Source organism: Mustela putorius, unplaced genomic scaffold, assembly GCF_011764305.1.
Source record: "Mustela putorius furo isolate JIRA1106 unplaced genomic scaffold, ASM1176430v1.1 tig00001021_pilon_pilon_pilon, whole genome shotgun sequence".
NCBI lineage: Eukaryota > Metazoa > Chordata > Mammalia > Carnivora > Mustelidae > Mustela > Mustela putorius.
In genome coordinates, this window is record NW_025421534.1 from 1,069,076 (window position 1) to 1,093,691 (window position 24,616).

Genomic DNA, 24,616 nt, shown 5'->3' on the forward strand with positions numbered 1-24,616 from the left:
TCTATTTAGATTCTCTGCTCATTTTATTTGTTTTTGTTTATTTGTTTTTTATTTCTTTTATTTGAGTATAGTTGACACACAATGTTACATTAGTTTCAGGTGTACAACATAGTCATTCAACTAATTTACATGTTACACAATGCTCACCCCAAGTCGAATTTCCATCTATCATCATACAATGCTACTACAGTATTATTGACTGTATTCACTATGCTGTACCTTTTATTCCTGTGATTTATTCATTCCATAACTGGAAGTATGTACCTCCCACTCCCCTTCACCCATTTCACTCATCAACTCCATCCCCTTCCCTCCTACAACCATCAGTTTGTTCTCTGTCCTAGTGTTGTTTTTCAATCTTCCCTAAAAATGTATCTGACTATATAATATTGTATTATCAGAGTTAATCAATATCCTTATTGATATAATAAGGAAAACTGAGATATTTCAATTAGATATTATCCTCCTGAAACTAGTGAAGAATTTGTCATTCTTTCTTCTGATAATTTCTCTGACCTTTCATATAAATGTATTTTGACTCGGGATTTGATCGAGCAAGAATTACTCCTCAGAGTAGCACTACTTATGTTAGAATGGAAAATTGAAAGTAAAATGTAATTCAGCAACTTTCTTTTTTATCTTGGTGAGAACATTTAAGTTCTTCTCTCTTAGCAACTTTCAATTATACAATACAGTGTTATCAGTCATGGTCACCGTGTTTTACATGAGAGCCTTAGATGCGCAGACCTTACTTATTTTGCTGAAAATTTAATTTTACCAGTCTCTCCTTCTTTCTCTCATCATTTAGCCCCTGGCTACCACTTTTCTATTCTCTCTTTCTATGAGTTTAACTTTTTTTTTAAAAGATTCATCTGTAAGTGATACCATGCTGTATTTGTTTTTTTCTGGCTTATTTCACTTAGCATAATGCCCTTTGGGTCCACCCACACTGTCACAAATGGCAGGATTACTTTTTTCCCTCAAGACAGAATGGTATTCTATTGTGTATATATATCACATCTTCTTTATCCATCCATTTGTTGAGCACACTTAGGTTGTTTCCATATTTTGGCTATTGTGGATATTGCTACAGTGAATATGTAAATACAGCTTTTTCTCTTTGATATCCTGTTTTCATTGTCTTTGGATAAATACTCAAAAGTAGGATTGCAGTAGAACTATCATATGATAGTTCTATCTTTATTTTTATGAGGACTCTCCATACTGTTTTGTATAATAGGTATACCAGTTTACATTCCCAACAACAAATGCTCAAGGGTTCCTTTTTCTCCATATCTTTATGAATACTTATTCTTGTCTTCTTGATGATAGCCATTTTAAAGATTTTATTTATTTATTTGACAGACAGAGATCACAAGTAGGCAGAGAAGCAGGCAGAGTGAGGAGAAAGCAGGCTTCCTGCTGAGCAGAGAGCCCGATGCAGGGCTCGATCCTAGGACCCTGGGATCTTGACCTGAGCTGAAGGCAGAGGCTTTAACCCATTGAGCCACCCAGGCACACTGATGATAGCCATTTTAATAGGTGTGAGGTGATATTTCATTGTGATTTTGATTTGCATTTCCTTGATGATTAGTGACATTGAATACTTTTTCATATGCTTGTTGACCATTTGGATGTCTTCTTTGTAAAAATGTCTATTCAATTCTAATGCACATTTTTATTTTTTTGTTTTTTTAAGAGAATTTATCATTTTATTTATTTAAGGGAGAGTGAAAACATGCAATCAAGAAAACACAAGGTGGGGGAGGAGCAGAGGGAATGGGAGAAGCAGACTATCCACTGAGCAGGGAGCCCAATGTGGGGCTCCATCTCAGGACCCTAAGATCAGGACTTGAGATGAAGGCAGCTGCTTAACCAACTGAGGCACCCAGTGGACCCTGATGCCCATTTTTAAATTGGATCTTATTTTTATTATTGAATTATATGAAATTATTATATGTTTTGACAATTAAACCCTTATCATATACAAGATTTGCAAATACCTTCTCCCATTCTGTAGGTTCCCTTTTCATTTGTCAATGGTTTCCTTTGCTGGGCAGAAGCTTTGTACTTTGAAATTGTTTACTTCTGCTTTTGTTGTTGTTTGTTGCTTTTGGATTTTGTCTAATCCAAAAATATTCATTGCCAGGACCACTGTCAATGCACTCAGGCCATGTGTTTTTTTTTTTTTTTTCCCCCTAGGGGTTTTAAAGTTTCATGTCTTTAAATTAAGGACTCAAGTCCTTAATCCATTTTGTGTTGAGTTTAATGTTTGGTATAAGATAAGATAAGATATGGGTCAAGTTTCATTTTTTTTTCTCAGTATTCCAAGATTCATTGTTTATGCACCACACCCAGTGCTCCATGCAATACGTGCCCTCCATAATACCCACCACAAGGCTCACCCCAACCCCCAGTCCCCTCCCCTCCAAACCCCTTAGTTTGTTTCTCAGAGTCCACAGTCTCTGATAGTTCCTCACCTCCTCCTATTTCCCCCAACTCACTTCTCCTCTCGTTCTACGTATGTCCTCCCTGTTATTCCTTATGCTCCACAAGTAAGTGAAACCATATGATAATTGATTCTCTCTGCTTGACTTATCTGACTCAGCATAATCTCCTCCAGCCCTATCCATGTTCATGCAAAAGTTGGGTATTCATACTTTTTGATGGAGGCATAATATTCCATTGTATATATAGACCATATCTTCTTTATCCATTTATCTGTTGAAGGACATCGTGGCTCTGTCCACAGTTTGGCACCTGGAGCCATTGCTGCTTTGAACATTGGGGTACAGATGGCCCTTCTTTTCTTTTCTTTTTTTTAAAGATTTTTTTAATTTATTTATCTGACAGAGATCACAAGTAGGCAGAGAGGCAGGCAGAGAGAGAGGAGGAAACAAACTCCTCGCTGAGCAGAAAACCCGATGCGGGGCTCGATCCCAGGACCCTGGGATCATGACCTGAGGTGAAGGCAGAGGCTTTAACCCACTGAACCACCCAGGCACCCATGGCCCTTCTTTTCTGCATCTGTATCTTGAAGTAGTGTAATTTTAGGGTCATAGAGTAGCTCTAATTTAATTTCTTAAGGTATCTTCCCACTTTTCCAAAGCAGCTGCACCAACTTGCATTCCCACCAACAGTGTAACAGGGTCCCCCTTTCTCCACATCCTCTCCAACACTTGTTCTTTACTGTCTTCTTGATTTTGGCCATTCTAACTGGTGTAAGGTGGTATCTCAATGTGGTTTTGATATGAATTTCCCTCATGGCTAAAGATGATGAACATGTTTCATGTGTCTGTTAGCCATTTGTATGTCTTCCTTGAAGAAGTGTCTCTTCATGTCTTCTGCCCATTTGTTGATGTGATTATCTGTTTTTTGAGTGTTGAGTTTGAGGAGTTCTTTATAAATCTTGGATATTAGCCCTTTGTCTGTAGTGTCATTTGTGAATATCTTCTCCCATTCTGTGGGTTGCCTCGTTATTTTGTTGACTGTTTCCTTTGCTGTGCAGAAGCTTTTAATCTTGATGAAGTCCCAAAAGTTCATTTTCACTTTTGTTTCCTTTGACTTTGGAGACATGCCTTGAAAGAAGTTGCTGTGGTTGATGTTAAAGAAGTTACTGCCTACATTCTCCTCTAAGCTTTTGACAGATTCCTGTCTCATATTGAGGTCTTTTATCCATTTCTAATTTATCTTTGTATGGTATAAGAGAATGGTCAAGTTTCATTTTCTATATATAGCTGTCCAATTTTCCCCACGCCATTTATTGAAGACACTGTCTTTTTTCCACTGAATATTTTTTCCTGATTTGTCAAAATTAGTTGACCATAGAGGTACAGGTCCATATCTGGGCTCTCTACTCTTTTCCACTCATCTATGTGTCTGTTTTTGTGCCAGTACCATGCTGTCTTGGTGATTAGAAAAGCTTTGTAGTAAAGCTTGAAATCAGGAAATGTGATGCCCCCAGTTTTGTTTTCTTTTTCAATATTTCCTTAGCAATTTGGGGTCTCCTCTGGTTCCATACAAATTTTAGGATTGTTTCTTCCAGCATTTTGAAGAATGCCAGTGCAATTTCGATTGGGATGGCATTGAAAGTATAGATTGCTCTAGGCAGTATAGACATTTTAACAATGTTTTAGTCTTCTGATCCGTGAGCATGGAATGGTCTTCCATCTTTCTGTGTCTTCCTCAATTTCATTTATGAGTGTTCTATAAGTTTTTGAGTACAGATCCTTTAACTTTTTAATTAGTTTTATTCCCAGGTATTTTAGGGTTATTGGTGCTATAGTAAATGGAACTGATTCTCTAATTTCCCTTTCTGTATTTTCACTGTTAGTGTGTAAGAAAGAAACTGATTTTTGAGTATATTGGTTTTGTATCTTGCCACATTACTGAATTGCTGTATGAGTTTTAGTAGTTTGGGTGTGGAGTCTTTAGGATTTTCCATATAAAGTATCATATCACGTGCAAAGAGAGAGAGGTTGACTTCTTCTTTGCTAATTTGAATACCTTGTATTTCTTTTTGTTGTCTGATTGCTTTTGCTAGGACTTCTAGTACTATATTGAACAATAGTGGTGAGAGTGGGCATCCCTGTGTTCCTGATCTAAAAGGAAAGGCTGTCAGCTTTTCTCTATTGAGAATGATATTCGCTATGGGTTTTTCATAGATAGATTTTATGAAGTTGAGGTATGTTCCCTCTATCCCTGTACTTTGAAGTGTTTTAATCACGAACAGATTCTGTATTTTGTCAAATACTTTTTTCTTCATCCATTGAGAGGACCATGTGGTTCTTCTCTCTTCTCTTATTGATTTGTTCTATCACATTGATTTGCAAATGTTGAACCACCCTTGCATCCCAGGAATAAATCCCACCTGGCCATGGTGGATAATCTTTATAATGTACTGTTGGATCCTATTAGCTAAGATCTTGCTGAGAATATAGGCATTCATATTCATCAGGGATATTGGTCTGAAATTCTCTTATTCTGTGTGTATTTTATTTATTTTAATTTTTAAATTAATATATAATATATTAGTAGCCCCAGCGTTACTGGTCAGTGAATTGCCAGGTTTACACACTTTACCGCACTCACCATAGCACATACTCTCCCCGATGTCTATAACCCCACCACCCTCTTCCTTCCCTATTCCCCCTGGTAACCCTCAGTTTGTTTTGTGAGATTAAGAGTCTCTTATGCTTTGTCCCCCTCCTGATCTCTTGTTTCATTTCTTCTTTTCCAACCCCCCAAACTCCCCACATTGCATTTCCACTTCCTCATATCAGGGAGATCATATGATAGTTGTCTTTCTGTGATCGACTTATTTCGCTAAGCAAAATGCGCTCTCGTTCTATCCACGCCGTTGCAAATAGCATGATTTCATTTCTTTTGATGGCTGCATAGTATTCCATTGTATATATATATACACACACCATATCTTCTTTATCCATTCATCTGTTGATGGATATCTAGGTTCTTTCCATAGTTTGGCTATTGTGGGCATTACTGCTATAAACATTCAGGTGCACGTGCCACTTTTGGATCACTACGTTTGTACCTTTAGGGTAAATACCCAATAGTGCAATTGCTGCGTCCTAGGGTAGCTCTATTTTCAACTTTTTGAGAAACCTTCATGCCATTTTCCAGAGTAATTGCATCAGCTTGCATTCCCACCAACAGTGTAGAAGGGTTCCCTTTTTTGCGCATCCTTGCCAGCATCTGTCATTTCTGACTTGTTAATTTTAGCCAATCTGACTGGTGTGAGGTGGTATCTCCTTGTGGTTTTGATTTGTATTTCCCTGATGCCGAGTTATGTGGAGCACTTTTTCATGTGTCTGTTGGCCATCTGGATATCTTCTTTGCAGAAATGTCTGTTCATGTCCTCTTCCCATTTCTTGATTGGATTCTTTGTTCTTTGCGTGTTGAGTTTGCTAAGCTCTTTATAGATTTTGGATACCACCCCTTTATCTGATATGTCGTTTGCAAATATCTTCTCCCATTCTGTCAGTTGTCTTTTGATTTTGTTAACTGTTTCCTTTGCTGTGCAAAAGCTTTTGATGTTGATGTAGTCCCAATAGTTCATTTTTGCCCTTGCTTCCCTTGCCTTTGGCGATGTTCCTAGGAAGAAGTTGCTGCAGCTGAGGTCAAAGAGGTTGTTGCCTGTGTTCTCCTCAAGGATTTTGATGGATTCCTTTCTCACATTGAGGTCCTTCATCCATTTTGAGTCTATTTTCGTGTGTGGTGTAGGGAAATGGTCCAATTTCATTTTTCTGCATGTGGCTGTCCAATTTTCCCAGCACCATTTATTGAAGAGGCTGTCTTTTTTCCATTGGACATTCTTTCCTGCTTTGTCGAAGATTAGTTGACCATAGAGTTGAGGGTCTATTTCTGGACTCTCTCTTCTCTTCCATTGATCTATGTGTCTGTTCTTCTGCCAGGACCATACTGAGTTGATGATGACAATTTTGTAGTAGAGCTTGATGTCTGGAATTATGATGCCACCAACTTTGGCTTTCTTTTTTTTTATATATATATTTTATTTATTTATTTGACAGACAGAGATCACAAGTAGGCAGAGAGAGAGAGAGAGGAGGAAGCAGGCTCTCCGCGGAGCAGACAGCCCAATGTGGGGCTCGATCCCAGGACACTGGGATCATGACCTGCGCCGAAGGCAGAGGCTTTATCCCACTGAGCCACCCAGGCGCCCCTTTGGCTTTCTTTTTGAAAATTCCTCTATTTGAGGTCTTTTCTGGTTCCATACAAATTTTAGGATCATTTGTTCCATTTCTTTGGAAAAAATGGATGGGACTTTAATAGGGATTGCATTAAATGTGTAGATTGCTTTAGGTAGCTAGACATTTTCATAATATTTGTTCTTCCAATCCAGGAGCATGGGACATGTTTCCATTTCTTTGTGTCTTCCTCAGTTTCTTTCATGAGGACTTTATAGTTTTCTGAGTATAGATTGTTTGCCTCTTTGGTTAAGTTTATTCCTAGGTATCTTAATGGTTTTGGGTGCAATTGTAAATGGGATTGACTCCTTGATTTCTCTTTCTTCTGTCTTGCTGTTGGTGTAAAGAAATGCAACTGATTTCTGTGCATTGATTTTATATGCTGACACTTTACTGAATTCCTGTACAAGTTCTAGCAGTTTTGGAGTGGAGTCTTTTGGGTTTTCCACATATAGTATCATATCATCTGCAAAGAGTGATAGTTTGACTTCTTCTTTGTCGATTTGGATGCCTTTAATTTCTTTCTGTTGTCTGATTGCTGAGGCTAGGACTTCTAGTACTATGTTGAATAGCAGTGGTGATAATGGACATCCCTGCCGTGTTCCTGATCTTAGCGGAAATGCTCTCAGTTTTTCTCCATTGAGCATGATATTTGCAGTGGGTTTTTCATAGATGGCTTTGATGATATTGAGGTATATGCCCTCTATCCCTACACTTTGAAGAGTGTTGATCAGGAAGGGATGCTGCACTTTGTCAATTGCTTTTTCAGCATCTATGGAGAGTATCATATGGTTCTTGTTCTTTCTTTTATTAATGTATTGTATCACATTGATTGATTCGCAGATGTTGAACCAACCTTGCAGCCCTGGAATAAATCCCACTTGGTGGTGGTGAATAAGCCTTTTAATGTACTGTTGGATCCTATTGGCTAGCATTTTGGTGAGAATTTTCACATCTGTGTTCATCAAGGATATTGGTCTATAATTCTCCTTTTTGATGTGATCCTTGTCTGGTTTGGGGATCAGGGTGATGCTGGCCTCATAAAATGAGTTTGGAAGTTTTCCTTCCATTTCTAGTTTTTGGAAGAGTTTCAGGAGAATAGGAATTAATTCTTCTCTAACTGTTTGGTAGAATTTCCCTGGGAAGCCTTCTGGCCCTGGGCTCTTGTCTGTTGGGAGATATTTGATGACTCCTTCAATCTCCTTACTGGTTATGGGTCTGTTCAGGTTTTCTATTTCTTCCTGGTTCAGTTGTGGTAGTTTATATGTTTCTAGGAATGCATCCATTTCTTCCAGATTGTCGAATTTGTTGGCGTAGAGTTGCTCATAGTATGTTCTTATAATGGTTTGTATTTCTTTGGTGTTGGTTGTGATTTTTCCTCTTTCATTCATGATTTTATTTATTTGGGTCTTTTCTCTTTTCTTTTTGATAAGTCTGGCCAGTGGTGTATCCATCAGATTAATTCGTTCGGAGAACCACCTCCTAGTTTCATTGATTTGTTCTACTGTTCTTTTGGCTTCTCGTTCATTGATTTCTGCTCTGATCTTTATTATTTCTCTTCTACTAGGGTTAGGCTTTCTTTGTTGTTCTTTCTCCATCTCCTTCAGGTGTAGGGTTAGGTTGTTTATTTGAGACCTTTTTTGTTTCTTGAAAGAGGCTTGTATCACTGTATATTTTCCTTCCAGGACTGCCTTTGCTGTGTCCCACAGATTTTGAACCGTTGTGTTTTCATTATCATTTGTTTCCATGATTTTTTCAACTATTCTTTAATTTCCTGGTTGACCCATTCATTCTTTAGAAGGATGCTCTTTAGTCTCCATGTATTTGGATTCTCTCCAAATTTCCTCTTGTGATTGAGTTCTAGCTTTAGAGCATTGTGGTCTGAAAATATGCAGGGAATGATCCCAATCTTTTGATACCAGTTGAGACCTGATTTATGACCCAGGATGTGATTTATTCTGGAGAATGTTGCACATGCACTAGAGAAGAATGTGTGTTCTGTTGCTCTGGGATGGAATGTTCTGAATATATCTGTGATGTCCGTCTGGTCCAGTGTATCATTTAAGGCTTTTATTTTCTTGATCTTTTGCTTGGATGATCTGTCCATTTCAGTGAGAAGAGTGTTAAAGTCCCCCTACTACTACTGTATTATTGTTGATGCATTTCTTTGATTTTATTATTAATTGGTTTATGTAGTTGTCTGTTCCCATGTTAGGGGTATAGATATTTAAAATTGTTAGATCTTCTTGTTGGACAGACCATTCAAGTATGATATAGTGTCCTTCCTCATCTCTTATTATAGTCTTTGGCTTAGAATCTAATTGATGTGATACAAGGATTGCCACCCCAGCTTTCTTCTGGTGTTCATTAGCATGGTAATTTGTTTTCCACCCCCTCACTTTAAATCAGGAGGTGTCTTTGGGTCTAAAATGAGTTTCTTCTAGACAGCATATTCATGGTATTTTTTATCCATTCTGATACCCTGTGTCTTTTGATTGGGGCATTTAGCCCATTTACATTCAGGGTAACTATTGAGTGATATGAATTTAGTGCCATTGTATTGCCTGTAAGGTGACTAATACTGTATATTATCTCTGTTCCATTCTGATCTACTAATTTTAAGCTCTCTTTTTGCTTAGAGGACCCCTTTCAATATTTCCTGTAGATCCGGTTTGGTGTTTATAAATTCTTTTAGTTTATGTTTGTTCTGGAAGCTTTTTACCTCTCCTATTTTCAATGATAGCCTAGCTGGATATAGTATTCTTCGCTGTATGTTTTCTCATTTAGTGCTCTTAAAATATCATGCCAGTTTTTTCTGGCCTTCCAAGTCTCTGTGGATAAATCTGTTGCCAGTCTAATATTTTTATCATTGTATGTTACAGACTTCTTGTCCCGGGCTGCTTTCAGGATTTTCTTCTTGTCGCTACGACTTGTAAATGTTGCTATTAGATGATGAGGTGTGGACCTGTTCGTATTGATTTTGAGGGGGGTTATCTGTACCTCGTGGATTTTGATGCTTTTATTTTCTCCTACGCATTACCTATGTGCTTTACCACCACCAGGGTAATAATGGTATGTGGGCCTTGCCTCTTTGTATTAAAAAACTATTGCTCAGAGGGATACTTAATTAAATCTTAAGGGGTTTTTTGTGTTTTTTTTTTAATTTTTTATTTTTTATAAACATATATTTTTATCCCCAGGGGTACAGGTCTGTGAGTCAACAGGTTTACACACTTCACAGCACTCACCAAAGCACATACCCTCCTCCATGTCCATAATCCCACCCCCTTCTCCCAAACCCCCCCCCCTGCAGCAACCCTCAGTTTGTTTTGTGAGATTAAGAGTCACTTATGGTTTGTCTCCCTCCCAATCCCATCTTGTTTCATTTATTCTTCTCCTACCCACTTAAGCCCCCATGTTGCATCACCACTTCCTCATATCAGTGAGATCATATGATAGTTGTCTTTCTCTGCTTATTTCACTAAGCATAATACGCTCTAGTTCCATCCATGTTGTCGCAAGGGGCACACGCACTCAAATGTTTATAGCAGCAATGTCCACAATAGCCAAACTATGGAAAGAACCTAGATGTCCATCAACAGATGAATGGATCAAGAAGATGTGGTATATATACACAATGGAATACTATGCAGCCATCAAAAGAAACGAAATGTTGCCATTTGAATCTTAAGTTTTAATATACATTCATAGTTCCCTATAGAAAATAGATGTATTTCTTGACATAGTAAAAGATTAATCATGAATAATTCATGATTATAATATATTGAAGTAGCATGTTATATAGAGTAAGTTTTTTTTTTAAATATTAATATTAGGTACAACTTTAGACACCAGTCACTATACTATTTTCTTCATTTCCTATTCTGATTTAAAGAGACCTTGTTTATTCCTTCTCTCCCTATATATTTCTCAGTTTGTATCTAGCATATAGGCAAAGTTTGGAGTAATTGTTCCTTTAAACTTCGTTCTGCCTGCTGCCTGCTCCAATGAGGGAGTTAATTGTGATTGTATTTGCCATTTCTTTGTAAATGTTTATCAAATTTGTAAGACTTTGAATTTAAATTAACATGTTTTCTCACTCGTCCCTTTTAATTTTAGGATACAGAATTGGTTGATTTAGATTCAGATGGTCCTGGTACTTCATCTGGGAGAAGGGTGAGTGAGTAAAATAACCTGCCAAAAAGAAGAATTTTCAGGCTTCCCGTGTCAGGGATCCCTAAGACCAACTCCACCTGTTTGGAAAATTTCTATAAAGACTCTTAGAACTCAGTATATATACTTGTGATTCATTACTAAGGTTTATTACAGTGACGTATAATAAAGGATGCACAGTTGGATCACAGGGAAATAAACATAGGCAGAATCTGGAGGAATCCACGTGTAGGCTTTTTTTGCTTTCTCCCTTCTTTGAGGGGCCAAACAGAGCACACTCTTCCTGTACAATGAAAATTTAGCAATGTATATGTGATTAGAGACTAACACCCCAAGAATTTATTTGGAACTGGTTATATATAGACACTGTCTGTCTAGTACATCCCAAGATTCCAGGCTCCCAAAAAGCAAGAAGGCATAGGAAAAGTACAGGAAAGCAAGTGTCCCATACAAATCACATTGTACAAACAGTGTAGACACAGTAAACCACCTTTAGTATTTAGGAATGTTTCACGTGCCAGTTATCCAGAATGCCAACCAAAGGCCAACCTTATAAGCAAGCCCTGGTAAAGATAAACAGCCTCAGGTCTGTTATGTTAGCTCTGTTCTGTACACTTCCCTTCCATAGTAATTAAACAAATTCTTATTTTATATAAGGAATATTTTCTTTGAAATACTGAAAGAAATCTTATAAAAAGGCATCAAATGGTAAAGGCTAGAATGGACCATGACAACAAAGGATATATAGATATAGATACACAGAGCATATGGATAATATGGATATATATATATATGTATACACACACATACACAACAAAAGATATATATATATACTCATACACAATTAATAAATAGATAATATATAAACATATATTTGTTTGAGTTTTGAGAAAATTATAATGCCATTGTTAAGTATACTTAACTACCAGTAAATATTAAGGAAAAATATATGTTCCTCTGTGTTTTATTTGTGGTTCAGATTTTCTTAAAATGAAATTTCAGAATACTAGAATTCTTGCTATTTCCATGCATATACTGTCTAGTTTTTATTATATATATTTTTGTCAGGCAGAATAATGTCTAAATTAAGAAACTTAAATAGCAGCTCCTCTATGTTACATAGATTTATTAACATAGGAACGCAGGAGAAAATCAATGAATAGTTAAGAAAAGAGCTTTTATATATAATTCTGTTAAAATCTACAGGTCAAATGCCGAGGCAGAAAACAGTCTTTAAGGTGTAATCCTGATGCTTGGAGAAAACAATGCAAAGAACTGTTGAGCCTCATTTATGAACGTGAAGATGCAGAGCCATTTCGACAGCCAGCCGATCATCTTTCTTATCTAGTAAACATACACTTGTTTAAATAATTGCCAATATGTAATTTCCCCACAACTACACATGCTAAAATATAATTTGAAGCCACTTTTCCTCTTTTTTTCCTTCCTTCTTTCCTCCATCCCTTCTTACCTCCCTATTTCCTTCCTCTTCCTTCCTTTTTCATATGTCTTTTAATTGTGAAAGTAGGTAGTATGATTAATGATAATGAAATTCCAGTCATGTACTTTGTGTGTAAATTATATAGTTGTGAACCAAATCTGAATCTAAATATCTTTGCAATCCCTTCCTGCTTTCATTTTGGATATTTTTAAATAAATTTTACTGATTTCTAATACATTTCTACTCACTGGAGACCCCTCATAACATATCAGCCTGTTTAATTTATACTTAATGTGTTATCCAGTAGGATCACTTAGAGTAATTAATGTATGCCATATTACTTTTCATCAAAGATAAAAACATGAGACCTATTATAGGATTCTTTTTTTAGGAGTGTATCTGTTGAATAACTGTTCAGTGTAGATAGCAAATCTGTCTTAACTTTTTCAGAGAAAAGTTATAGCAGTATTTCAGAAATGCATCAGACCATCCTCTGAAATTAGTAAACATAAATGTTTTCTGCATATACAGGTTTTAGTTGGGAAAAAAATATTCAAATAAAAAACAAAATTATGTTCAACGAAGCTCATTTTGTTTGTAAGGAGTTTGACTAGAATAAATCAGTCTTGTGTTTCTCATAGTAGAGGACAATGGTGAATGTAGAATTCTTTCATCTTAAAGTATAGTCAGTAAAAACCTAAATCCTATTTATTACTTAAAGCTTTAAATCATTATTGCTTTGCCAACTTGATATTTCGTTGTAGTAGTCTGGAAATAAAATATATCTTCTTTACCCTAATAGGGCCATCAAGAACAAGAGGGAGAATCTTCAGAGTCAGTTGTTGCAGAAAGACAAGAGCCGTCTCTTTCTGAGGTAGACCTAGGTTGTCTCTTAAAAGACATGCACTGGTTGTTTTTATATTGTTCTACTTTTTAAAATTTCCATACTGTAAATGAAACTTTTATAATTTGTAAAGCTGTTTTCCAATTCTTCGTACTTTTTTTGTCTTTGATTTTTTTTGGTGGTTTATGTTTTTGTTTTGTTTTGTTTGTTTGTGGGGTTTTTTTGGTTCTTTTAAGGTTTTATTTTGTTTTGAAGATTTTTTAATTTTGTTTAGATTGAGAGAGACCACAAACAGTGGGAAGGGGCAGAAGGAGAGGGAGAGAAGCATACTCCGTGCTGAGTGCGGAGCCTGACACAGGGCTCGATCTCAAGACCCTGAGATCATGACCTGAGCCAAAGCCAAGAATCAAATGCTTAACCAACTAAGCCACCCAAGCACCCTTGTGTTTTTGGTTTTTAAATCATCATGTGTTTCCAAGTATGTTCTTTATGGCATTTGCATACACATAATTGTTTCTATAGACCTAAAGTTACTGTAGTGGAGTAGAAAACATTAATTGCACAATATGTCTGTATTGCAGCTGATTATATCCACTGGGACTTCATTCAGCCACCTTATGGGATCTTTTGAGTTTTGGTTACATTTTACAAGTCCAACATACTTCCTCTATGAAAATCTTTGTTTCCTAAGCTATGTATGTAGGAATATACTTTTGTTGTTATGATTTAAGACAAAAATATTTTTAAAGATAGATTAAGAGCAATTGTGGTCTCTTACACTTGGAAAAATATTTTCACTTTTTTTTATAATTTGTAATTTATAATACACTTTTCCTCTGCCCATTCTTCTGGATTTTTGGCTTCTTCTCTGAAAGAAATGTGGTGATTGTTACTTAATGAATTTAAATGGGATGAGAGATCTAATATTGACTATGGTTTTCACTCCAAAATGTTTAGTTCTTGATGGTTATGATATATATAAGTATGACTTTTAGATTACATTCTATATGATAAACCTAGGCATATCTTAACAAGACTTGACAGATTTAGGTTAAAATAGAATCTTCTCCCTTCCCTAATAAAAATCAAACTAATTCATAATTTATGAGACACAGACCTCCAATGAAGCACAAGTGTCATATTCATTAAAAAGCAAAAATATAGGAGCTAGCCACAGACATGGCCAGTTTGACTTTGACCTTCAACTAATGACATTTTAGGTAGAATGCCCTCCTATCTAGAAATAGCTTGGAAATGTGTAATTAATTTGTGACATGGAACTAATTATATGTGAATAAACCCATCTTATACCTTCATTGGGCACTTTGCTAGGCAATTGGGGGCTCCTTCAGCCTTTAAGTAAAAAATGGAATTTTGTATTCTGTAGGGATAAAGCCAGTGGCTGTGCATTTTCTATTCTGTCTCTTGAGAGAATATGGTTATCAATTTCAGGGTGAAGGCTAAGACTCTCCCAGAGACCCTGCTCTTTTCCTGAGCTACCAAAAGAATTCTGTTTAAATGAATGGTTTTGATTAGAGTAGATAGTTGGCAGTTTGAAAAGCAGTGTGTTTATTTCATGGTGGATTGGTGATGCAAATCTCAGTACCATTGTATTATGTAGTATTGTTACCCAGCTTGTATATTTAATAACACATCCTTCCTTGTAGGATTTTCCAGATATTACAGACACGCCTATGGACTTCAGCACTGTGAAAGAAACTTTGGAAGCAGGAAATTATGGTAGTCCTCTGGAATTTTATAAAGATGTTCGCCAAATATTCAGCAACTCTAAAACTTATACCTCTAATAAAAAGTCAAGGGTATGCAAAAAAAAATACTCTGTGGATTAATTACTTAAGTATTTACATATATATGTATATCAGGTAGTTTTCTTTCATTAGTTTTAAAACTGCTTATACTTTCTAAAGAAGTATATTACAGTTCTGACATGGTTACTGGAGTGTGATACTTTCCCTATGTTTTGTTAGAACTTAAATATCTTATGAACAAAAAAGTAGTAATAATAATTTTTGTTTTTTGTAATCACTGGTGTCTAATTAACTTTTAAATCAGTTGTGCACTAGATATATATTTGCCCACTTTCAACTTGTATAAAATGAATTTTCACTAATTTCTGCAGGCATAATTTTTTTCACTTTTGGTTTTCTTCCTACAGTATGACATATGTTTATATACTATTTGAAACTCTAAGTTTCATATTTTGAAGCCCTTTATCAACTTATATATTATGAACATTTTCCCATGTCATTACGACTCTTTGAGAATACTTCTAATGTCTCCATAGTATTCTGCTTTGTGGTTGTTTTATGTTACTTAAACAGTACCCTAGTGCTTGAGATTTAGGTGGTTTCTAGTTTTTAACTTTACATGAATAATGCTGTGGCTTTCATCTTTAACATCCTTGAACATAATTATTTTGTGTGTGCAGTTCTCTGATATTTATTTAGAATAAATTCCCAGAAGCAAAATTATTAGTGAAAGGATCAATATATTTTTAATATTTTTGGTATATAATGCAAATTTTATTTTAGAATGTTGTTCCAGTTAAAATATTCACTGGCAATGTATGAGAATCTTTTTTCTACCCTTCCCAACATTTGATATGATTTTTTTAATAATTATATTAAAATTATATTTTAATTCTTTAGGAAGAGATTTTCAAGTATATGAAATTGCACATTTATTTTGTCTGAAAGACTGACGCTGATGCTAGTCTTAGGTATATTTATACTTTCTATTTTATATAATTAAAGTAGTTGATTTCTACCTTTTCAGATCTATAGCATGACACTGCGATTATCTGCCTTATTTGAAAGTCATATTAAAAATATCATCTCTGAATATAAGTCAGGAATGCAGAGTCAGAAGAGGAGGCGGCCACGGTACAGAAAACGTCTAAGAAGCAGTAGCAGCTCATTATCTAGTAGCAGAGCTCCTAGGTATGTTACACATATGTAGGATTTTATGTTTTAAGGCACTTTGTATATATTATCTCATTTTTTAAGGTTTATTGAATAGTTTGAGAAGATCCAAAGACCAAAAAGATTTTTTTAAGAACTCTTATTATTGTGTAAAGATGGAGTTGGTAACCCAAAGCTTTGTTTATGTGGATTTTATTATGCCAAAAGCTATTTTTTTTTAATTTTGATAATTACCAGTTTGAAGCATTTCACTTAAATTATAAGGCATTTCTTTAGTCAGCTTAAGCATTTGTATCATACTGTCTATCATAATATGTTGGTAGTAGAAAAAATGTTCATTTTTATATATTTTAAATTATAGTCCCAAAGGGAAGCAGAAACAAATGAAGTTGCAGCCTAAAAATGACCAGAATACCTCAGTGTCTTATGCCAGGACTAGCTCTCCTTTCTCGTCTCCTGGTAAATATCTTTTGTTTTTGCTGTTCTGTATTTCAGTTTAATACTGATATTAAGCATGTAGAAGAGGCAGCATGATTTATAGTATGAAAAGCATTGGATTTGGATGTAGAAAGTTGTGCTTTATTCCCATTTCTTCTGTGTGGCCCTGGGTAAGACATTAGGCCATAGAATTCAGTTTTAATTTTAAAATGAAAGTATTGAGACTAGATGAATTTTGAAGTCTTTTTGTTTTACAATTCTGTTAACTATAATTTTTAACTCTATAATATCTCAGAGCACTCATTTATAACATATTTGCAAACATAAAAATTAAAAATTCATCATCTGGGGAGGTGGTTTTATTGGACAAGTTTTTCTGACATTCTGTGCTTGAAAACTTAATGATGTGATAAAATATTTGTTCTCAATATATTCATATTTCCCTCTTCGGACAGCTTGTATTTTTGATGTTGGTATAAAGTAACTGAGTGAGATATAGTTTTAAAAACAGCTTGTTTAATTTTCCTGAAAACATTCTAATATATGTTAATATTACAGTCTTTTTAAATGTAAGTTTCAGATGCTGCTGAAGGCCTTTCATTATATTTACTGGATGATGAAATGGATGGGCCATTTTCTTCATCGAGCTTCAGTGGTTATAGCAGAAGTGGAAATAGCCATGACCCAGGGAAAGCCAAATCATTTCGGAATAGAGTTTTACCAATTAAACAAGGTAGGAAATAAATATGGACAGGGCATTTATTCTCTGTTCTCTTTTGGTGACAGATGAATTATTTAAAAGCTGATGTGTTTAGGTAGTAAAAATTAGCATTCCCTTATAGTTAATGCCAATTTTAATGTTGTATTAAATTTGAGTAAGATAGGGGTTCATATCCACAATCAGGAACAAGCCATGAGCAGATTTCAATAACTACTTCAAAATATATTTTAGTCTTTTAAAATAAAATATGAAATAATAAAGAGGAAAAACTAAATGAAGAGGTATTTCAAACCAAATCCTTTTTTGAAATTGAGATAGCCCTTAAAAATATAAAGCCTATCTAAAGATGATTTTGGAATTTTTTTCCTTTGTTATTAATATAGTTTAATATATGAAACATTTTTATTTTTTATAAATTTAATGAATGATTAAGTAGCATATCCATTATTCTTGAACTATCAATGACTTAAAAATGGACTTTAATTTATTAAATTAATTATATTTAATTAATTATATTTATATTAATTTATATTAATATATTAAATTAATTATATTTAACATATAATTTGTATTGGTATATGAAAAGTATTGAAATATTTGATTACTTAAAATATTTAGTGCCTTTATTTTTCCCAATTTGTATCTTTATTATCTTCTCTGATTGTGCTACACATTGACTAACTCGTGCCACTTTCTTGTCTTTTTCCCCTCCCCTTCACTGTCAAGCTATTAGAATAGCCTTTATTTCTTGTTTCTCTTTTCTTTCTATCTAAAAATTCCTTTATCCTTTATTGTCTGGCTTCTGACACCACCACTCTCCAAAAGCTGTTCTCTCCAGAATCACCTATTCTCTTTAGTAACCAACCAGTGTTCTGTTCTTAGACTCTATATCCTTGATTTTATCTGTCTTTACATACTATTAAATACCGCTCCTAGGAACTCTCCTGCCAGGCTTCTTTCCTGATCTTATCGTACATCTCTGTTTTCTTACATTTCTGTATTTTCTGTTTCTTTTCTTTGACTGTACTTACCTCCTATTTGCAGAGTTTTCCACAGGTTTCTTGATTTGTTTGTTTTGGGCTTTTTGTGGGGGGGGGTCTTCTGCAAATTATCTGGTAACTATGTCAATCATCTTTATGCTGATGACTCTCCAAATTCACATATCTAGCCCTAACATTTTGTTATTCTACCAGTTTTATCTCCATGTGCTTCCTAAGATAATTTCCTTGGGTGCTTATCATCCATCTTTCTGTGTCAAACTTATTTCTATTTCTGCACTCACTATTTTAGTTAATGTCACCACCATCTTCCTAGTCATCCAACTTAAAATCTTGCAGTGTTCTTAGACACTTCTTTCACCCCTCATATCTAGTCAGTTGCTAAGTTTTGTGAATTCTAAAACTTTTTAATACCACTTAAATCCTTTGTCCACAGTTTCTGTTGCTATCACCTTAGTCTCTAGCCTACTATATTTCTTAGTCTGGGCTGTTACAATATGATACCACAGACTGGATGGCTTAAAAGCAGATATTTGCTTTTAGCAACTTTATTGAGATACCACTGACATATAAAATAATGTATATATTTAAAGTGTATAACTTGATGTCTTGGTATATGTATACATTGTGAAATGGTCACCACAAACTAATTATAACAGATCCATCACCTCTACATAGTTACCCTGTGTGTTAAAAGTTAAGATCTCTCCTTTTAGCAAATTTCAAGTATACTGTATAGTATTGTTAACTGTAATCACCATGCTGTACCTTAGATACCCAGAACTTATTCATTCTGAATAACTGAATTTTTATACCCTTTGACCTGTGTCAGATAAATAAATTCATCTTCCTCCAGCCCCTAGCAACCACCATCCTACTCTCTGTTTTTATGAATATGACTGTTTTCGATTATATATGTAAGTGACATGCAGTATTTCTCTTGCCCCATCTTCCCATTCTGCTTAGCATAGTACCTTCCCAGCTCTGAACATATTATCACAAATTGCAAAATTTCCTTCTTTTTAAAGGCTGAGTAATATTCCACTGTGGGGTGTGAGTGTGTGCATTATATTTTTTTACATTCATTTATGGAAGGACATATAGATTATTTCCGTATCTTGGCTACTGTGACTAATGCTGCAGTGAACATGGGAGTACAGATGCCTCTTAAAGACCCTGACTTCAGTCCCTTTGTATATATATCCAGAAGTGGGGTTACTAGATCAAATAATAGTTATATTTTTAATTTTTTGAAGAACCCCCATAAATATTTCCATAATGGCTATATTAATTTTCTCTTTCTCCACATCCTTGCCAACAATTGTTGTCTTTTACCTTTTTTTTTTTTTCAAAGAAAGAGAACTTGGCCGGTAATATTTATTTCTGTAAAACAAGGTGAGTGTACAAAAAGACCACTATAGGCCCATGTATATCAGACATTTCCCATTCTCTGCATTTCCTCCCTCAGTGGCAAAGTGCATGAGAACTGGGAAAAATGAAGTGTACTGGTACAGGGTATGGATGATGGTTGGAAGAAGCAGGACAGTAGGACATAGACATGTGGTATCATGCCCACAGCCACATTGGGTGCTGACCTTCCTTAAAAATTGTTATTTTAAATCCAGTTAGTTAAGGGGCACCTGGGTGGCTCAGTGGCCTAAGCCTCTGCCTTCTGCTCAGGTCATGATCTCAGGGTCCTGGGATTGAGCCCCGCATCGGGCTCTCTGCTCAGTGGGAAGCCTGCTTCTCCCTCCTTCTCTCTGCCTGCCTCTCTGCCTACATGTGATCTCTCTCTGTCAAGTAAATAAATAAAATCTTTAAAAAACTAAATAAATCCAGTTAGTTAACATACACTGTTATATTAGTTTCAAGTATATAATATGTGATTTAGCAGTTACATACATCACTTGGTACTCATCACAAAAAGTGCACTCTTTTTTCTTGATCTGTCTCTCTCTCTTTTCTTCTTTTTGCTCATGTGTTTTGTTTCTTAAATTCAGTGTATGAAGTCATATGGTATTTGTCTTTCTCTGACTTGTTTCATTTATGTATTACTTTCTAGCTCCATCCATGTCATTGCAAATGGCAATATTTCATTCTCTTTATGGCTGAATAATATTCCACTGTGTGTGTGTGTGTTCATGCATGTGCGTGCACATTTGTGTACATGTACCACATCTTCTTTATCCATTTATTTATTCAGTGGATACTTGGGCTCCTTCCATATCTTGGCTGTGGTTGATAATGCTGCTGTAAATGTGGGGGTGCATGTATGTCTTTGTATTTTATTCTTTGGGTAAATACCCAGTAGTGTGATTACTGGATCATAAGGTAGTTCTATTTGTAACTTTTTGAGGACCATAATGTTTTGCACAGTGACTATACCAGATTGCATTCCCATCAGCAGTGCAAGAGGGTTCCATTCTCTCAACTTCGCCAACACCTGTGTTTCTTGTCTTGGTGATTTTAGACATTCTGACAGGTGTGATGTGGTATCTCATTATAGTTTTGATTTGCATTTCCCTCCACAGTAAGTGACGAGGAACATCTTTTCATGTGTCTTTTGGCCATCTGAATGTCTCGATGTCTTCCTTGAAGAAATGTCCGTTCATATCTTCTGCCCATTTCTTAATTAGATTATTTGTTTTGGAGTGTTGAGTTTTATAAGTTCTTTATATATATTTCCTTTATTGTGTAGAAGCTTTTTATTTTGATGTAGTCCTAATAGTTTCTTTTTGCTTTTGTTTTCCTTCACTCAGAAGACATATGTAGTAAGAAGTTGCTACAACCAGTGTCAAAAAGGATACTGCCTGTGTTCTCTTCTAGGACTTTCGTGGTTTCAGGTCTCACATTTAGGTCTTTAATCCATTTTGATTTTATTTTTATGTGTGTTTCAATTAAGGGATCTACTTTTACCCTTTTGCATGTTGCTATCCAGTTTTCCCAACATCAGTTGTTGAAGAAACTGTCTTTTTCCTATTGGATATTTCTTTCCACTTTTCTTTCCAGCACCATATAGCTGTAGGATTATTTCTGGGTTTTCTATTCTGTTCCATTATTGTTTGTCTTTTTTTGTGCCAGTGCCATACTATTTTGATTACTAGAGCTTTGTAATATAACTTGAAATCTCTAATGACTCCAGCTTTGCTTTTTTTTTTTTTTATTCAGGATTTCTTTGGCTATTTGGGGTCTTTCCATTGTCATACAAATTTTAGGATTGTTTGTTCTAGTTCTGTAAAAAAAGGCTGTTGGTATTTTGATTGGGATTCCAATAAATCTGTAGATTGCTTTGGGTACTACAGATTTTTTGATAATACTTATTTTTTCAATCTATGAGCATAGAATGTCTTTCCATTTCTTTGTGTCATCTTCAATTACTTTCATCAGCATTTTGTAGTTTTTATAGTCAAGCTCTTTCACCTCTTTGGTTAGTTTTATTCCTAAGTAATTGTAAGTGAAATTGTTTTCTTAATTTTTCTTTCTGCTGCTTCATTATTGATATATAGAAATGAAGCAGATTTCTATACATTGATGTTTTTATCCTGTGACTTTACTAAATTTGTTTATCAGTTCTGGCAGTTTTGTATGTGTGTGGAGTCTTTCAAGTTTTCTGTATACAGTATCATGTCGTCAACAAATAGTGAAAGTTTTATTTCTTCCTTCGCTATTTAGATGAATTTTTTATTAATTTATTTATTTTCAGCATAACAGTATTCATTATTTGGATGAATTTTTATTTCATTTTGTTACCTGATGGCTTTGTCTGGGGCTTCCAGTACTATATTGAATAAAAGTAGTGAGAGTGGACAATCCTTGTCTTGTTCCTGACCTTAGAGAAAAAGCTCTTAGTTTTGCCATATTAAGGATGATTTTATTTGTGGGTTTTTCATATATGGCCTTTATGAAGTTGAGGTATGTTCCCTTGAAACCTACTTTATTGAAAGTTTTTATCATGAATGGATGTTGTACTTTGTCAAATGCTTTTTCTGTGTCTATTAAAATAATCATGGTTCTTATCCTTTCTCTTATTGATGTCATGTATCACATTAATTTGTGAATGTTGAACTACCTTTGCAACCCAGAAATAAAACCCACCTGATGATGGTGAATGATTCTTCTAATTTATTGTTGGATTCAGTTTGCTACTATTTTGTTGAGGATATTTGCATCTATGTTCACCAAAGGTATTGTATTGGCTTGTAATTCTATTATTAGTGGTGTCTTTATCTAGTTTTGGTATCAGGGTAAAGCTGGCCTCATAGAATGAAGTTGGAAATTTTCCTTCCTTTTCTATTTTTTGGAGTAGTTAGAAGAGAATGAGTGTTAACGCTTGTTAACTGTTTGGTAGGATTCTCCTGTGAAGCCTTCTGGCTCTGGACTTTTGTTTCTTCCTTGTTTCTGATTTCTGATTCAATTTCTTGGCTGGTTTTAGTGTGTCCAGATTTTCTATATCTTCATGTTTCACTTGTGATAGTTTATATGTTTCTAAGCATGTATGCTTTTCTTCCAGGGTTGTTCAGTTGGTATATTGTTGGTTTATATAGTTTTTCATAGTGTTCTCTTATGGTTGTTTGTATTTCTGTGGTATTGGGTGTTATTTCTCCTCTCTAATTGTGATTTTACTTGAATCCTTTATCCTTTTTTCATCTTAAGTCTAACTATAGATTTATTAATTTTATTGATTTTTTTTTTTCCAAACAACCAGCTCCTGGTTCTATTGATCCATTCTGTTATTGTTTTAGTTTCTGTATCATTTATTTTTCCTCTCATCTTTGCTGTTTCTCTCTTTCTGCTGGCTATAGGTTTTGTTTTTCTTTTTCTAGCTCCTTTAGGTATAAAGGTACATTGTTTAAGATTTTTCTTTCACCTTGAGGTAGGCATATATTATTATTACCCTCCCTCTTAGGACCAGTTTTGCTGCATTCCAAAAGTTTTTGACCATTCTGTTTTCATTTTCATTTGTTTCCATATATATTTTACTTCTTCTTAATTTCCTAGTTGACCATGCATTGTTTAGTACCATTCTATTTGTCCTCCATATATTTGTGGTCTTTCCTCATTTTTTTCTTGTAGTTGACTTCTAGTTTCACAGCATTATGGTCAGAAAAGATGCATGGTATGACTTTGATCTTCTTGAACTTGTTTAGGCTTCTTTTGTGTCCTAATGCAGCATCTATTCTGGAGATAGTTCCATGTACACCTGAAAAGAATGTATATTCTGCTATCTTAGGATAGAATGTTCTGAATATATGTGTTAAATCCATCTGTTTCAATATGTCATTCGAAGCCATTATTTCCTCATTGATTTTCTGTTTAGAGGATCTGTTCATTCATGTAAATGTGCTGTTAAAGTCCCCTACTATTGTTGTATTATCATCAATTAGTTGCTTTATGTTTGTTATTAATTGTATATATTTGAGTGTTCCTATGTTAGATGTATAAATATTTACAATTGTTTTATATTCTTATTGAACTCTTCATCAGCTGGTGTCCTTGGTCTCTTCTTACAGTCTTTGTTTTAAAGCTAGTTTGTTCTTTATAAGTATTGCTACTTTGGCTTTCTTTTGACATACATTTGTATGATAGATACTTCTCCATCCCTTTAATTTCAGTTTGCATGTACCTTTAGGTCTAAAATGAATCTCCCTTATTTGAGGAAAGCATCTGCATCCTGGAGACTGACTGGGAAGCCCAGGCTTTGGGTGAATGTACTAACCTCTGTCTACAGACTTCTTCACAGCTTACTCCTACCTCCAGCTCCTGGGCCCGAGCCATGGCCTCCAACCCAGCTGTCCGTCCATGTTGTAGACCAGCTTCCCCCGCAACCCATATCCTTCTGTCCTGCCCATTTCTCCTGCCTAATGGGTTTTTGTGCCATTTGGGTACTTTTCCATAAGTTGGCCCTTGTATTCATAGAGACTTTAGAAGATTTTTGATAGAAACCAAGGACCTCCTTTCAGTTTCGAGCAGGTTTATCTCTATATTCCAACCCAAAAAATTATGTACCTTTCTAGTTTAGTCAAATTTGTGGAAGTCCTCTCTCCCTTTCCCGTTACACATTCTTAGTCCTATGCTACCTTTATGTCTCAGAAATGGTGAAATGTACATCAATCCAATAAAATATGAAATAACCCCCCAAATATAGATAAATAAGCAAATAAACACATAAAATGAATCTCATCATAGGTACCTTATAGATGGATCTCATTTTTTTAATCCTTTCTGTTACCCTGTATATTTTGATTTTAACATTTTTTAGTCCATTTACATTCAGAGTAATTATAGATAGGTATGTATTTAGTAACATTTTATGACTTGTTTTGTAGTTTTC

The 24,616-nt window shown here is 35.0% G+C and overlaps 1 protein-coding gene across 6 annotated transcripts in view; it reads left to right on the plus strand.

The window, feature by feature from the left end:
* Window positions 1-24,616, plus strand: part of BRWD3 (bromodomain and WD repeat domain containing 3) — a 220,789-nt gene that overhangs the window by 171,606 nt on the left and 24,567 nt on the right. For 5 of the 6 annotated variants that reach the window (XM_013050048.2, XM_045087075.1, XM_004780572.3 and 2 more), the window contains 7 exons: window positions 10,848-10,904; window positions 12,108-12,248; window positions 13,145-13,216; window positions 14,854-15,006; window positions 15,983-16,146; window positions 16,490-16,587; window positions 17,141-17,299. In XM_013050048.2, the coding sequence (XP_012905502.1) occupies window positions 10,848-10,904; window positions 12,108-12,248; window positions 13,145-13,216; window positions 14,854-15,006; window positions 15,983-16,146; window positions 16,490-16,587; window positions 17,141-17,299 (844 nt within the window). The remainder of the gene's footprint in view (window positions 1-10,847; window positions 10,905-12,107; window positions 12,249-13,144; window positions 13,217-14,853; window positions 15,007-15,982; window positions 16,147-16,489; window positions 16,588-17,140; window positions 17,300-24,616) is intronic. The other variant, XM_045087074.1, reaches the window with a different exon arrangement.